Raw genomic sequence first — 13,144 nt, forward strand, 5'->3', positions numbered from 1 at the left:
GTATAATATAATATGGAGAAGTAGAGCTGGGTGTCATCTGCTTATTTCCTCCAAATCTCCAGACAACCTCACCTAGCTGGTTCATACAGATTAAACTACATGGGGGACAAGATGGCACACGATGGGACCCCATGGCATTGTGTGAGGGATCCACACTGTCCCCCCAAACTACCCTCTGGTATTAGTCATGTAGACAGGAGCAGAACTATCACATCTCCATGTCCCCTCGCTTCCCAAGTAACATAGCTGGTCCTGGAGAATATTGCAGTCAATGGTATCTAAAGCTGTTAAGAGGTCCAGAAGAAATCAATAGGATCCCACTCCCTGTCTCTATTCTGACAGAGGTCATTTGTCACAGTGACCACGGTGGTTTCAGTTCTGAGACAAGACCTAAAACCAAACTAAAATGGATCTAGAAAGTCAGCTTCCTCCTAGAGTTGCACAGCCATTGCTGGCTCAAGTATCTTGCCCCACAGGAGGGTGCTTGTGACTGACTGATAGCAATTATACTTTTTTGGATCCAGAAAGGTCTTTAAAGGGTGATCACACAACTGAGTCCTTCAAGGCTGCCTGAACCACTCCCTCTTATAAATAAGTTGCCACTGACTGCATCAAGTACACTGTGTGCACCTGAGAACTTGCGGTGGGGTTCCCCTCATGTTACACTTGGATTTGGAGCAGACAAAAGCCTTCTTTTCACTTGCTCCAGAGCTCAGTTCAACAAGATCCAAAGCTGTGGAAAGGAAGCCCCCCCCCCCCGGCTGCACTTAGTAGGGGTCCGCACCAGAAGGCAGAAGACTTGCTCAACTCGTTGTTTTAACAGTTAATGTAAATGATTTGGAAAGATCATGAGCAAGTAGCTGACAACCTGCTAAAACCAGGACAGAAGAAGATGGGGCAAATAAAAATAGTTTTATGTAAATGTATTGTGGGACTGCAAGGGATGAGGGAGGTGGCTTAAAAGATGCAGAAATCAAAAGCTATTTAGGTAAAGGATGAACAGTAGTTAGGAAATGGAAGAGAAGAGAAAGGTCAAAGAACACATTAAAAGATGAGACAAAGCAGTTGATCCTGGATCCACAAGGGAAGAGGGAGCCAGTAAGTACAACTATGGAATTGCTAGATGCATTTGAGCAACTACGAAGATGATGGTCACACACTCAGTGCTCCAGTCACTCAATCCACTGAGTGCTTGCCAATGCTAACACCTGGCTCTTAGGCCACCTGAATAACAAACAAGGTAACTGGCTCACCTTTCCTCAGAGCGCCTGCTGGAGAAAGGTGAGGGTTGCTGGTTCCGCTGCCAGGGGCGAGGCTAACGATGGGGAAGCGGATCTTTGGAGGACACAGGAGCGAAGGAGGCCCTGCGGCAGCAGCGGAGTAACTGAACAAAGAGGAGCTGTAACTGGGCCGTCGGCCTTCCCGCCTGTTGCCATCAATGGCAGCCTGCAGCTCGGCAGGAGAACTTAAGGATTTCTTCTCACATTCATAGGCATAGAGATACTTCATATACCTAGATGTTGGGGTGCGTGGGAAAACAAGACAAAAACAGGAGAAGCATAACTAGACAGAATGCTGCATTTGGATACAGGAGAGCTAGATTCTAATCCACCACTCGGCTCCAATAGCCATGGATTAGCCTTGGCTAAGTCAGAGCCAATTCAGGTATCATGCCAAATCATGGCTTGTGCTAACCATAGTTAAGGACCTGCACCATGTTTGAGCTTTCAGTGTACAGCAGGTACATAATGGTTTGGAGTTGCTTGTCTGTTTAGCTCCCATCTGATCAGCACTCAGCTTCATACGTTTGTGCCTGTCTTTTATGGTGCAAGCAACTTCTTGAGGGCCTAACCGTTGCTCACCAATGATTTGCAGATCCAAACATAACAGCAAACCACAGTTAGCATAAACTGTGCTTGGCAAAGTGCTTCAAACCATGGTTTGATAGTCTGATTCGACACCTTCTTGCAAACTATGGTTTAGAAAGCTGGGATAGATTCAGATATAATGCCAAAGCATGAAATACTATTACAGAAAGGGGAGGGAGGGAGATGACAGGCTTCATTTTGGTGATAACTGCGGTAAATCAGCAGTCCTATCAGCTGCCAGATGAAGGTATCAACCAAAACAGAGAAGCAGCAAAGAAAAACTATTTATGAAGCATAATATCAACAGTCATGTAGAAATCCCAGTGCTCTGAACCATGGTTTATTGGGACGAGGACAAGTCGCAGTGAGCCTCGGAGTCATGCATTCCCTTTCCCTTCTCCTTTTCTAGTGTGGTTGCAAGGAGATTGGAAGCTCTCACTTCAGTTTTAGGATTCAGACATTAAGGCAAATCTTCACTACAGTTTAATCATGGATTATTTCAGTAGATCATAGCTAAAGCTAACATCAGTTTGTCCTTGTTGGATGTAACAAGTAACTACAATTAGTTTAAGGTTGGAAGTGGATGCTTCCATTCTCCTCCTCTGGTGCTGTATGGTTCTCGGCTTACAGGGCAAACATGGGTAAACAGGGTAGTTTTGACAAGAGTAAGCTGTATTCAGGTATCTAGAATGCTTGTTGTAACGGGAGGATTGTGCACAGCACACCTTCCATACTCTACAAACAGAAAACCCAAATACTAAATTTCATATATTAGGCATGCCAAATTGCATACCTGTCTTTAATCTGCATGTTTTGTTCTAATTCTTTTTTAAAAAATTTTTTAACAGTAGTTTTGTTGTGAATGAAGCAAGAAGAATGGGATGTACGGAAAGATGATATCCATTATGTTGGAAAGAAGAGAATAGCAATGGATATTCTTTGGCTTCTTAAAGCTTTAATCAAATTGCCCACATTTTCCCAGACCTTACTACACCAACACTGCGAACTAGAAACTTCCTCAAATCAACTTGTTGAGGTTTTCACTGTGGCTCTTCTTGGTTAGGCTCCTCAGCAGGATACTGTCAACAGAGTCTGTGCAAAAACACCTTATAGAGCACAGTATTTATATTGGGCTGGAGCTATAGTCTGCAGATAATGATGCTGAAGCTAAGCAGTCAGGTCTGGTCAGTCCCTAGATGGGGGACTGCCCAGGAACCCTCATATAAACACCATCTTGAGTTCTACTGAAGGAACGTGGGAAGGGAGATATAAGTGGAATAAAGAGAAACTACAATCACATCCACACTATACATTTAAAGCACACTTATGCCCTCTAACAATCATGGCTTCCCCCAAAGAATCATGGGAACTGTAGTTTGTTAAGGAAGAGCCATAGCTTAGTGGTAGAGCATCAGCCTTGTATACAGAAGGTCCCAAGTTCAATCCCTTGAACCTCCAGGTAGAGCTGGGAGAGACTCCCTTTTTCTGAAACCTTGGAGAGCTGCTACCAGTCAGTGTAGACAACTCTGAGCTAGATGGAGCAATGGTCTGACTCAGCATAAGGCAGCCTCCTACGTTGTTAGGAGACCACTTGCAGAGTCACACTTCCCACCACCCTGAACAAGCTACAGTTCCCAGAATTCTTTGGGGGAACCCAGGTAATTTAAAGGTATGGGGTAGACATGACCAAAGGCTATTGCTCTTCCTTTGCCCCAGTAATCCTCCTCACTGCTAGTTCTATCTCGCAGCATAGCGAGATGTGATGCTGGTTTACTGAAGACCAAGGACTTACTGGGTGCGAAGTGTAAACGCAGCACTGGTGATGGAGGTGGGTAGGTTAAGGCCTTTGGTGATCTCCCTCCAGATTTTCTTGTTGATGATTTCCACCAGCCCACCTTTGTCTGTCACCAGCTTGTAGAGCATGTAGAGGTCAAGGATCTGCTTTGCCATGATGGGGATGCGGTTAATTGGTGTCCCTGCAGCCGCATACAAGGAAGTAGGAAGGAAAAAGAAAGGAAGAGAATGAGGACAAGAAAAAGCCACTTGCGACTCCAACTGGACCTTGCACCTGGAACTGCCTCCCCAAACAACTCTGTGATACCACCTCTCTCTTCCCTTCAAATCTCACCTTTCCAAGGCATCAACCTCTCATGTCCTACTGAAACAAAACCCAAGAATATGCAACTGAAATGCACATATATTCTTCCCATTACTCTCACCTCTCTCTCTCTCATCCTTGTTATCTCTCTTCTGTCAAAGTTCAGATTATAAGCACCTCTGGGCAGTGACCTGTTCTTTTGCTGTTACTCACGAGTGCTATGCACATTGATGGCACTGGGTGCACACATGCATTATATTCTATAAAACAGCTGTTCCCAATTTTTTCCCCATGGAGCACTTAAACATTGTTGAGGGTCTTGGCAGATCACTTCATGATTTTTCTGCCTGTTGTAGCAATTGTATTGCCTTCGGCTAGATGCAGTATGATCTTTCATTGTATTTTTATTGCTACTTTTCTTTCTTACATACTGTATTTGATCTTCATTCAAAATCCACAGACACGCCACAGATCACCTGAATTTTGGTCTACGGACTACAATTTGGGAGCCCCTGCTCTCTCCCCTCCCCCCCCCCCACACAGAGGCACAAAGAAAAGAGTCTAATTCTACAAAAGACAAACCCTTTGGATTCCCTGAATGTGACTGAAAAGCAGTAACACACCACCAAAATTCTCCTCCTGGCGCACGCTTTTTCCCCTTAGGGCAGGCAAAAATACCCAGTCAGATGAAGAGCCCTGCACCTAGGCAACAGCTTGAGAAGGGGCCCAGCTTAGGGGAAGGGGTACAGCAGGCATGATTATGCAAGAGACTGAGGTGTGAAAAACCAATAGCTCTGGTCTGTGCAAGATTTCTAGGGCATTCCTGAGCACAATTTTAACGTTCTTCTTTGGGAGCACTGCAGCTGAAGGAAGGAAGGAATGACTTCTCTTTTGCCAGTATACCACAGACAGGCCTGACATCTACGTCTCATTTGCTGATATAATTGTATGCAGTTTATATTTCGCATACCAGTTCCCTGAATACGGCAGAGGACAAACTGCAACAAATGGGTAGTTCCACAAGATTCCCAAAACTGCAACTGCAAAAGGCAGAGGCAGTTGCTTTTGGCCTATAGAGACAACACACTCGGAAGGGTTAATTCTACTACCTGTCCTTGTTGCAGTGCAACTACCCCCTTCAGTGCCAAAAGCAGCTTTTTAATTCATAATGAGAGATCTAACAAAAGTGAATCAGTTCTTGCTGAATTTTATGCTAAAACAATGACTAAGGGATGGTGCATGGATTATGGCTCATCACTTTGCTGCTGCATTAGAAGGCAACTGCTGTATCTGGGTAGCTTCAAATGTTTCTCTAAGTCAGCCTTCCCCAACCTAAATCCCTCTGAATGTTGATGGACTACAACTCTCATCATTTCTGACTGCTGGCCACACTGCATGGGGCTGATGGGAGCTGGAGTCCATCATCAGCTGGAGGGCCACAGGTTGTGTTATTAGCAGTGGCTTCAGATATTCACTTAACACACATCCATCTGCCAGATGAATTGTGGGGAGACAGATAATAGTGTATCTTTGCCCCAAAGCAGAGCCTGCTGTTTTCTCCTAGCAATGCACACAAAAAGAGAGAAATGTATCCCAAAAATGCTGGAAAGGATGACTGTTATTAAATTGGCCCGATGTGTTTCTGCTCAAGTGCCTTCATCAAGGGCTTACTTGTTTTACAAACTGCTCAAAAACCATCCATTTCAAAGACAGAGATTTTGCTCTGCAAAGTGTTGGAACGGATGATTTTTGAGCAGTTTGTAAAGAAACAAGTAAGTGCTTGATGAAGGCACTTGAGCAGAAACACATCGGGCCAATTTAATAACAGTCATCCTTTTCAGCATCTTTGAGATACAGTTCCCCTTTTTGTTTACATCATCAGATGCTTCCTGTTTTTGTGTGCGTTTCCTTTGTTTTGCGCCAGCAGTTGGTACTAAAAGGTACGCTGCCTCTGAATCTGGAGTCTCCTTTTAGCGATCATTGGTGTTAGCTGTTGCTAGGGCTATCCTCTGTGAATTTGTCTAATTTCCCTTTAAACCTACATAAGCCAGTGGACATCACCACTATTTCATGCCACCAAGTTCTAGATGTTAAAAGTGCATACTTAACTATTTCCTAACATGTGAACAAATATGGTTTGCAGAAGTGCCAAGTCCCTAGCCCAGCTCTAGTGTAGGACAACAAGGTGTTTTGTTTTTAAAAAAATGGAAATGGACTGCCTTCAAGTCGATCCCGACTTATGGTGCTCCTATGAATAGGGTTTTCATGGTAAGCGGTATTCAGAGGGGGTTTACCATTGCCTTCCTCTGAGGCTGAGGTAGTGACTGGCCCAAGGTCACCCAGTGAGCTTCATGGCTGTGTGGGGATTCGAACCCTGCTCTTCTAGGTCATAGTCCAACACCTTAACCGCTACACCAGGTGTATAGATTCAAGGTTTCATAGTACAATGGCACTAACTGAGTACCTCTTTTGAAGTCTAGGCATGGTGTCACACTCAACTAATTTCACAACTGCTCTGAGTCTTTGGCAACCAAAAAGATGTATTTATTGATCATCCTGCAATGCGTAGCTTCTGAATGCACAACATCCTGGTTTCAACACAGTCTGGAGGCTGTATTTTTTAGGAAGTTGTCTCTAGTTTTCCTTTCTGTTTAAGCACATCTTCCTTCCTTGTCAGCAGGCAAATCAGGTCTCATTAAGTCTCCCAGTATTTTAAAGAGGAAAAGAACAAGCCAAGCATAACCCCTGGCCCCAAATGTGAAACTGGAACCCAGGGCAACATCTTCACTAAGGAACGAAGCTCAGTTGGTATCGTGCATGCCAGGTGGCAATGCTTAACAGTCAGAGGAACCGGCCAAGGCACCCAAATGGAAGGAAGATCTATCTTCTGCAGGTCCTCTTTCCTGAGTGGGCTGGGAGTCCATAGCAGCAACACTCCTTGACTATAATTCTCAAGAAAGGCACACTACTATGACTGGAGTAGAGGCTAGAGCTCAATGGCCTTTGCTTGCCACTGTACCAGTATATTTTTTTTGGAGGGGGGAGGAAGAGATATCTGGAGTCGAGAATTGGTGGGCGGGGAAAGAGATTAAGCAACATCTCCCCTTCTGCTGCTTCTCTGGTCTAGATTTCCCTTTCTTGGCGACTTTGCTTTTTGAAAAAGAGGTGTCAGGACACTTACACACAGAAATAGTTAGGCATAAAGCTTTAAATTAAAACTTCTCAACTGGAGTGTTTGTAAGGAGGAGATTCCTTGGCAACATTAGCAAACACCATTGTGTTAGGATAGCTGAGGGGCAGTTCAGAAATAATGGCAAACCACAGCTGGGGTTATCTTGAATGAGCAGCGAAGATTCATGGGTTCAGGTACTCCCTTGTCCCCTCACATGTGAAGATTCCCCTCCCTCAGATCCTAGTCTGAAACAAACTAGTTTGCCAATTTGGAAAAATGATATGCCACAAGCTAGGACTTTTTTTTGGGGGGGGGGGTATTTCCGTGAGGGAGCTCCTGAGCTTAAAGATTCTTGCTTCTAATTCAAGTAAATTGGTTTGGTGTTGTCTCATACTTTCCAGCACACTGCACTTAAAACAATTGCTTGCCAAAGTCTTTGCAGCCATATTAGCCATATGGGAGAAATGTGCATTTTGTTTACTAAACTGAACAATCATTAATGTTATAAGCAAAGGCTATCTTTATTTGAACACTACACATTAAAAAAATAACCAGGTTTGCCTTTAAAGTCTTAGCATTGCTGAATAAAATCTGTCTCCCATTAATTAGGCTAAAGCTTTAAATCAATCAAGCTGATTAAAGCATGCAACCTTCATTTTAATTGTTCAAGGCAAGCGAAAACAGGATAAATCAAAAAGTGTCCTTGATTTGAAGGATTACTTCAGTTTTTACAACCTCAGGAGTGTTAAGTCTCTGTACGGAAATCTCTCCTCAGACAGCAACACTTTTAAAAACTACTTTATCACGTCAGAACTTACGTTTTTTTTCTTTTTAAGTACACACTATAAACAAATCTAGCCAATATAATGCAACAACAAAAAAGGCATGCGAGGCAGAATAGGAAATACCACAGTGGGTAGATCACATACAAAGGACCAGTTTGACAGGAAAGGGTGAGAAATCCCCAACCAAACATGACAGATGCTGCCCATAGGACAGATTTCCTGTAAATTGCAATCAGGCTCCGTAGCAGAAAACATTCATAATCCTTAGAATTCCCTTTGCTGCTCTGCCAAGGGTAAGAAAAGTTCTTATTGACCAATGTTGCTCTTCTCTGGAATTTTTTAATGTTTTTTTTTTACTCCCCATGTTTTTAATGTCAAAGAGTCTCACAAGTTAACTTGATGTGTTTAAAAAAATATCTTCTGTATGTTTAAACTTGCCGTAGCACAGCAGCCTTGTTGGTGCAGAATAATGGCTGATCCAGCCCAGCAGTCCATCCCCTTAACAGCTGCCAAATCCAGATGTTCCTGGGTATTTTTTTGTATAAGTCACAAAGGAAGCTGCCTTCTACCTACAGAGTCAGCCCAGGGGTCCATCTAGCTCAGCACTGTCTACAGTGACTGGCAGTGGCTCTCCAGGGTTTGAGATAGGAGCCTTTTCTAGGCCTATCCTGGAGATACTGAGAATTTTTGAACCTGGGGCAATTTGCATGCAAAACATGACTTTAACCACTGAGCTATAGTCCTTTTATTTTCTATTCATAGGAACACAAGACCTGGTCTGCTGGATCGGACTAAGTCCATCTAACCCTGCACGCTATTTCCCACAGCAGTCAATTAGAACCCTCCAGGGACCCCACAAGCAGGATATGGAGGCAGTAGCCCTCTCCTGCTGTTGCAGCTAGCATTCAGTCACATACTGCCTCCGAAAATGCAAGTTCCAGGATACTCTTGAGGAAATATTCCCATTGTTACAATTCTGTACAGTCAGGCCTGTAACATTTGAAGAAATAATAAAAGTAAATACTAGTAGTTAGCATTTATGCCAGTAGTGCTATTGAGTGTTTTAAAGTGTTGGAATTGCTTTTAATATGTCTTTTTAAAAAGCCTTTCCCCCCCCCAAACAATGTTTTTTTAACCCTTTTTATTTAAGATGTTTTTAAAGCTTTTTTGAAGAATGTTTTTGAAGTTGTTTTGTTTTAATGTATTTTAAGGTCTGTTTTTATGTTTGAAAATGTTTTTACTGCTTTTGTTTGTGCCCTGGGCTCCTGCTGGAAGGGCAGGATATAAATTAAATAATAAATAAATAAATAAATAAATAAAGTGCTTCACATACATTACTCCGTAATCCGTGCATCAACCCTGTAAGGTACGCGAGCATTATCACCTCCATATTGCAGACTGGGGGCAGGGGTGGCTTGAGATAGAGAATGCAGCTTGTATCAAACACATTCATGGCAGAGGCAGCCAGCACGACATGCCAGTTCCCACAGACAAGGATACATGGATTTTGTTAAAATAGGAATGGTCAAAACCAGGATTTTTGTTTGGTTGACTAATTTTAGTTGCAATACATGTTTCAGTACCCAAAATGCAATAGGGGAATCAGCAGCAAGAAGAAAGAGGAATCCAGCCTTCATATGAAATTGTTTGACAAGTATCCGCCATGCCTCCCGATCCTCTGTGGAACCAGTTCCAAATTTTATGACAGTCCGTTTACCATCTGTGCTAGTGGCTCAGTGCAAGACACAACATGATTCGAAATACACCATTGCCAAGCCTTGTGGAGCCACCAGCTAAAAACACCAGTTTTCCATAACTGCTGATGAAGAGCAAGACAAACTCTTGCCTTCTCTTGCTTTCACAAAAGCAGAAGTTAAAATGATGGGTATTATTTCTGTGTGCAAGAGTTTCCTTTCATGGATGGGCGTCATCCTTCTGCCCTTGTAAACATTCTCTGCAAGAAAGCAAGAGAGAGCTGGGTGCATGAAAACGTTCATATAGATTAAAGCCCAGAATGCATGTTTTGTGTATCCTGTCAATGCAGTTTTACACTCCCCTGAGGCCTCCTATGTGGCTAATTACCCACCCACTCTTCCCAATCCAATTTAGTGAACGGTATTAACTTATCCCTAAGCAAGCTTGATCCGATGACCAGATGGGACAGGCAGGGAGTGAAAGGGGAAGCAACTAATAAAGTTTCTTGACAAAATGAGGGACAGCATTGAAGGCTGGTTTATACAGCCCAATAGGTACACAGTAGCTGCAGGAATGCACCTTCAGAAGTCTTGCGTGTGATGGCTCCCAGCAATATACTATATGCTTGCCAACATGTGCAGGAAATGCTGGCAAATGCTCAGAAAAGCAGCATCTGATGCCAGAAGTGGAATCTTGAGTTTGCTTGATTTTCAAGCAAAGATTGTACGCCCCATGTCAACTGGCCCAGGGGCAGCATAAATGTAAATTCACCAAGAACAATTTCTTAACCTTTCCTTAACACCTTTGCTGATTTCAGAGATGGTTCTTTCGAGTTTTAAACTTTTGTGTTTTTTTACTGAAAAAGGTTGATCATCTGCTATGTTTTGGTTTATTATATCTATATTTTTGTTTGTTTGTAAGCTGCCCTGAGAATGTCAATTTACGGGCAGCTTGCCCACAGGGCCCTTCCAAACTTGGAGCCAACACTGAATGTACCTTATAGGCACTGACAAATCCTATGCAGCATTAAGACTTCAGAGTTTCACTGCTTCCTAGGAGCTGGCAAGTCTAATCCACACCAAGGAGACAAGAAAATGAGGACATAGTTGCTCTCAAAGACCTGCAAAGGTCCACAGAATGAGAAAGTGGCCAGCCTAAAAGAGAACAGCTGAAATGCCACCTTCAGTCTACAAGCTCTGAGGGCATATTCTGTGGTGCTGCGCTCGCCTAGCACAGACAGCAACACAACTTGCATTAATAAAATAAAATCCAGCCCTATTTATTGATGGAGGACCCCTTAAGCACCCTGGCCCCAAGTTACCCCTTCTCCTTTACTGTGTTCCCTAATCATTCTTTATGTTGTGTGATTTTCAGCTATAATATGGTGATTTAAAATTAATCTTTATAGCAGTGTAATTATAAGTGGAATTTCATATAGAACTTCCAGTCACTCTAAGGAGAACCAAAACTTGGCCTTGCCTCATGGTATCACTCAAAGGAACATGTCGTAATGTCCTAGAGATGTTCCTGACCAGCTTGACTGATCAGGAGCCATGACAGAATGGAATGTATAGTACAAAATCATCAGTAACTATGACAGTAGAATAGGGGTAATATTAGTCAAGGGGACAGATTGACATCAAACTAGGAAGACAACAGCACAATGAGATAGGAGGTGTCTGTAAAATTATGAATATGCATGTATTCATTAAAATAAAGCTATCTGGTTGGTTGGAAATATTTCAAGAGGGAAGAAATCTTATGTGATTGGTAAACTAATGCCACATGTGTATTCAATAAGGTACAAAGGATCTGTGCAGACTGTACCTTTTTGCAGTCCTCTCCAGACTTTTTTTTTTGGGGGGGGGGGTCTGACCCTGCATATGCTTGTAGAAATAAAGGCCTACCTTTTTGTGTTAAGCCTGTGTTATTGATTACTTAAAGGACCCCCAGCAAAAATCCCACAGGAGAAATAAAAAATTCTCCATCATTATTTCCTGTGCCAGGATATCATCTCCTTACTCCAAAAGCAGCTTAGGTTTTAAAGCGCAAACCTATGCATGTCTACTAAAGTTTAAGATTGTATTAGGATTGTAGATGTACCCTCACAGAAGCCCTGTAAGGTAGGATGGGTTGGGAAAGAGTTACTTGCCCAAGGTCTTTCAGTTTGCTTCATGGCCGAGTAGGGATTTAGATCAGTTTCCCCACAACCAAATCCAGCACTTTAGCAGCTAACCAACACTATGGATCTTGCCTCTCTCAGGAGCTAGACTGACATTTCACAGAGCAGGGGTGAGGAATCTGTGCCCTTCTAGACGTTGTTGCATTACAACTCCCATCAGCCCTAGCCAGCATGGCCCAATGGTGAAGGACGATGGGAGGAGTAGTTCAACAGCATCTGGAGGGCCCTACCCTGACCCTGATTGTCATTTGAGAGTCACCAGATGAGAGTCTGGCCTGCCAAGATCTATTAATAACAGCAGAAATAAATAATATCAAGACTTCTCTTTTTAGGCAGGCTTTTAACCTCAATGTGATGAAGTTTAGTTTTGCTTGTATTATTCTCCCAGGTGAGTTTATGAGAACACATTTTACTTGAACAGTTTTTTTTCTTTTAGGCTTTATAAAAAACACTATACCACATTGGTTTATGCCTTAAAACCTAAATGTCCATATTTTGCTGTTTTGATACTTTTCGTTTAATTAGAAGGCTGAATTAATGTGACATACGTTTTTTTTTTAAATTGTATTTTAATGCATTGTCCATTGCTCTGGTGTTCCCTGGGGCTGAAGAGTGGTCTATAAAAAAATAAAAGAAACACAGCCAATCACCAAAAATGCCTAATAAAACCTCAGAAATCAGAGGTCCAAGAACATTTAGGATTTAATGTCCTTGCGCAGATCATGGATGGGGGCATTGCTGCTCCCTATGACAAGAGAAATTGGGATAACCTAACATATGCAAATGTTATTAGCATTAATACAGATCACAATTTTTCTTTGTGCAGCATTTCTTTTTCAAAAAGCAGAAAGCGGTACACCCATAGCACTGCCCCTTGTTAAAGAACTGCATCAGTATGTGCTCGGCCTTGACTAAGATACGTGAACTATGCAAGAATTTCCTGGTATACAGTGAAAGGTTGTACATAAACCACATGGGCTTGGTCCATCTAGCTCAGTACTGTCTACACTGACTGGCAGCAGCTCTCGAGGGTTACAGACACAGAGTCCTTACCATTCGTACTTGGCGATGCCAGCAATTAACACTGGGACTTCTGTATGCAAGGGATATGCTTTACCGCTGGGCTGCAGTCCTTTTCCATACTGCTGTTGATCATTTGATATCCCTGTAAGTTCAGCTTATAAAGTAAATCTTTGTGTGTAGACTATTTGGGTGGGTGGGTGGGAGGACCACAGCCTTGAAACAGAATTCTGTTCTGGGCGCTGCTGAATTGAGAGGTGGCAGACAGTGACCACAGACAGGGCCTTTTCAGTGATGGCATTGAGAATGAAGAATACTCTTCCC

The 13,144-nt window shown here is 42.8% G+C and overlaps 1 protein-coding gene across 6 annotated transcripts in view; it reads right to left on the bottom strand.

Annotated features, from left to right (window-relative positions):
• ARID3B (AT-rich interaction domain 3B) overlaps positions 1 to 13,144 on the bottom strand; it is a 75,322-nt gene that overhangs the window by 12,794 nt on the left and 49,384 nt on the right. For all 6 annotated transcript variants that reach the window (XR_009758934.1, XM_061594952.1, XM_061594953.1 and 3 more), the window contains exons 5-6: positions 3,661 to 3,844; positions 1,254 to 1,513 (exon numbers count right to left, since the gene is read on the bottom strand). Coding sequence is in view for 5 of the 6 variants with exons in the window: in XM_061594952.1 (XP_061450936.1) it covers positions 1,254 to 1,513; positions 3,661 to 3,844 (444 nt within the window). In the remaining variant the exon portion in view is untranslated. The remainder of the gene's footprint in view (positions 1 to 1,253; positions 1,514 to 3,660; positions 3,845 to 13,144) is intronic.

The sequence above is a fragment of the Rhineura floridana genome, chromosome 14 (assembly GCF_030035675.1).
Source record: "Rhineura floridana isolate rRhiFlo1 chromosome 14, rRhiFlo1.hap2, whole genome shotgun sequence".
NCBI classification, from domain to species: domain Eukaryota; kingdom Metazoa; phylum Chordata; class Lepidosauria; order Squamata; family Rhineuridae; genus Rhineura; species Rhineura floridana.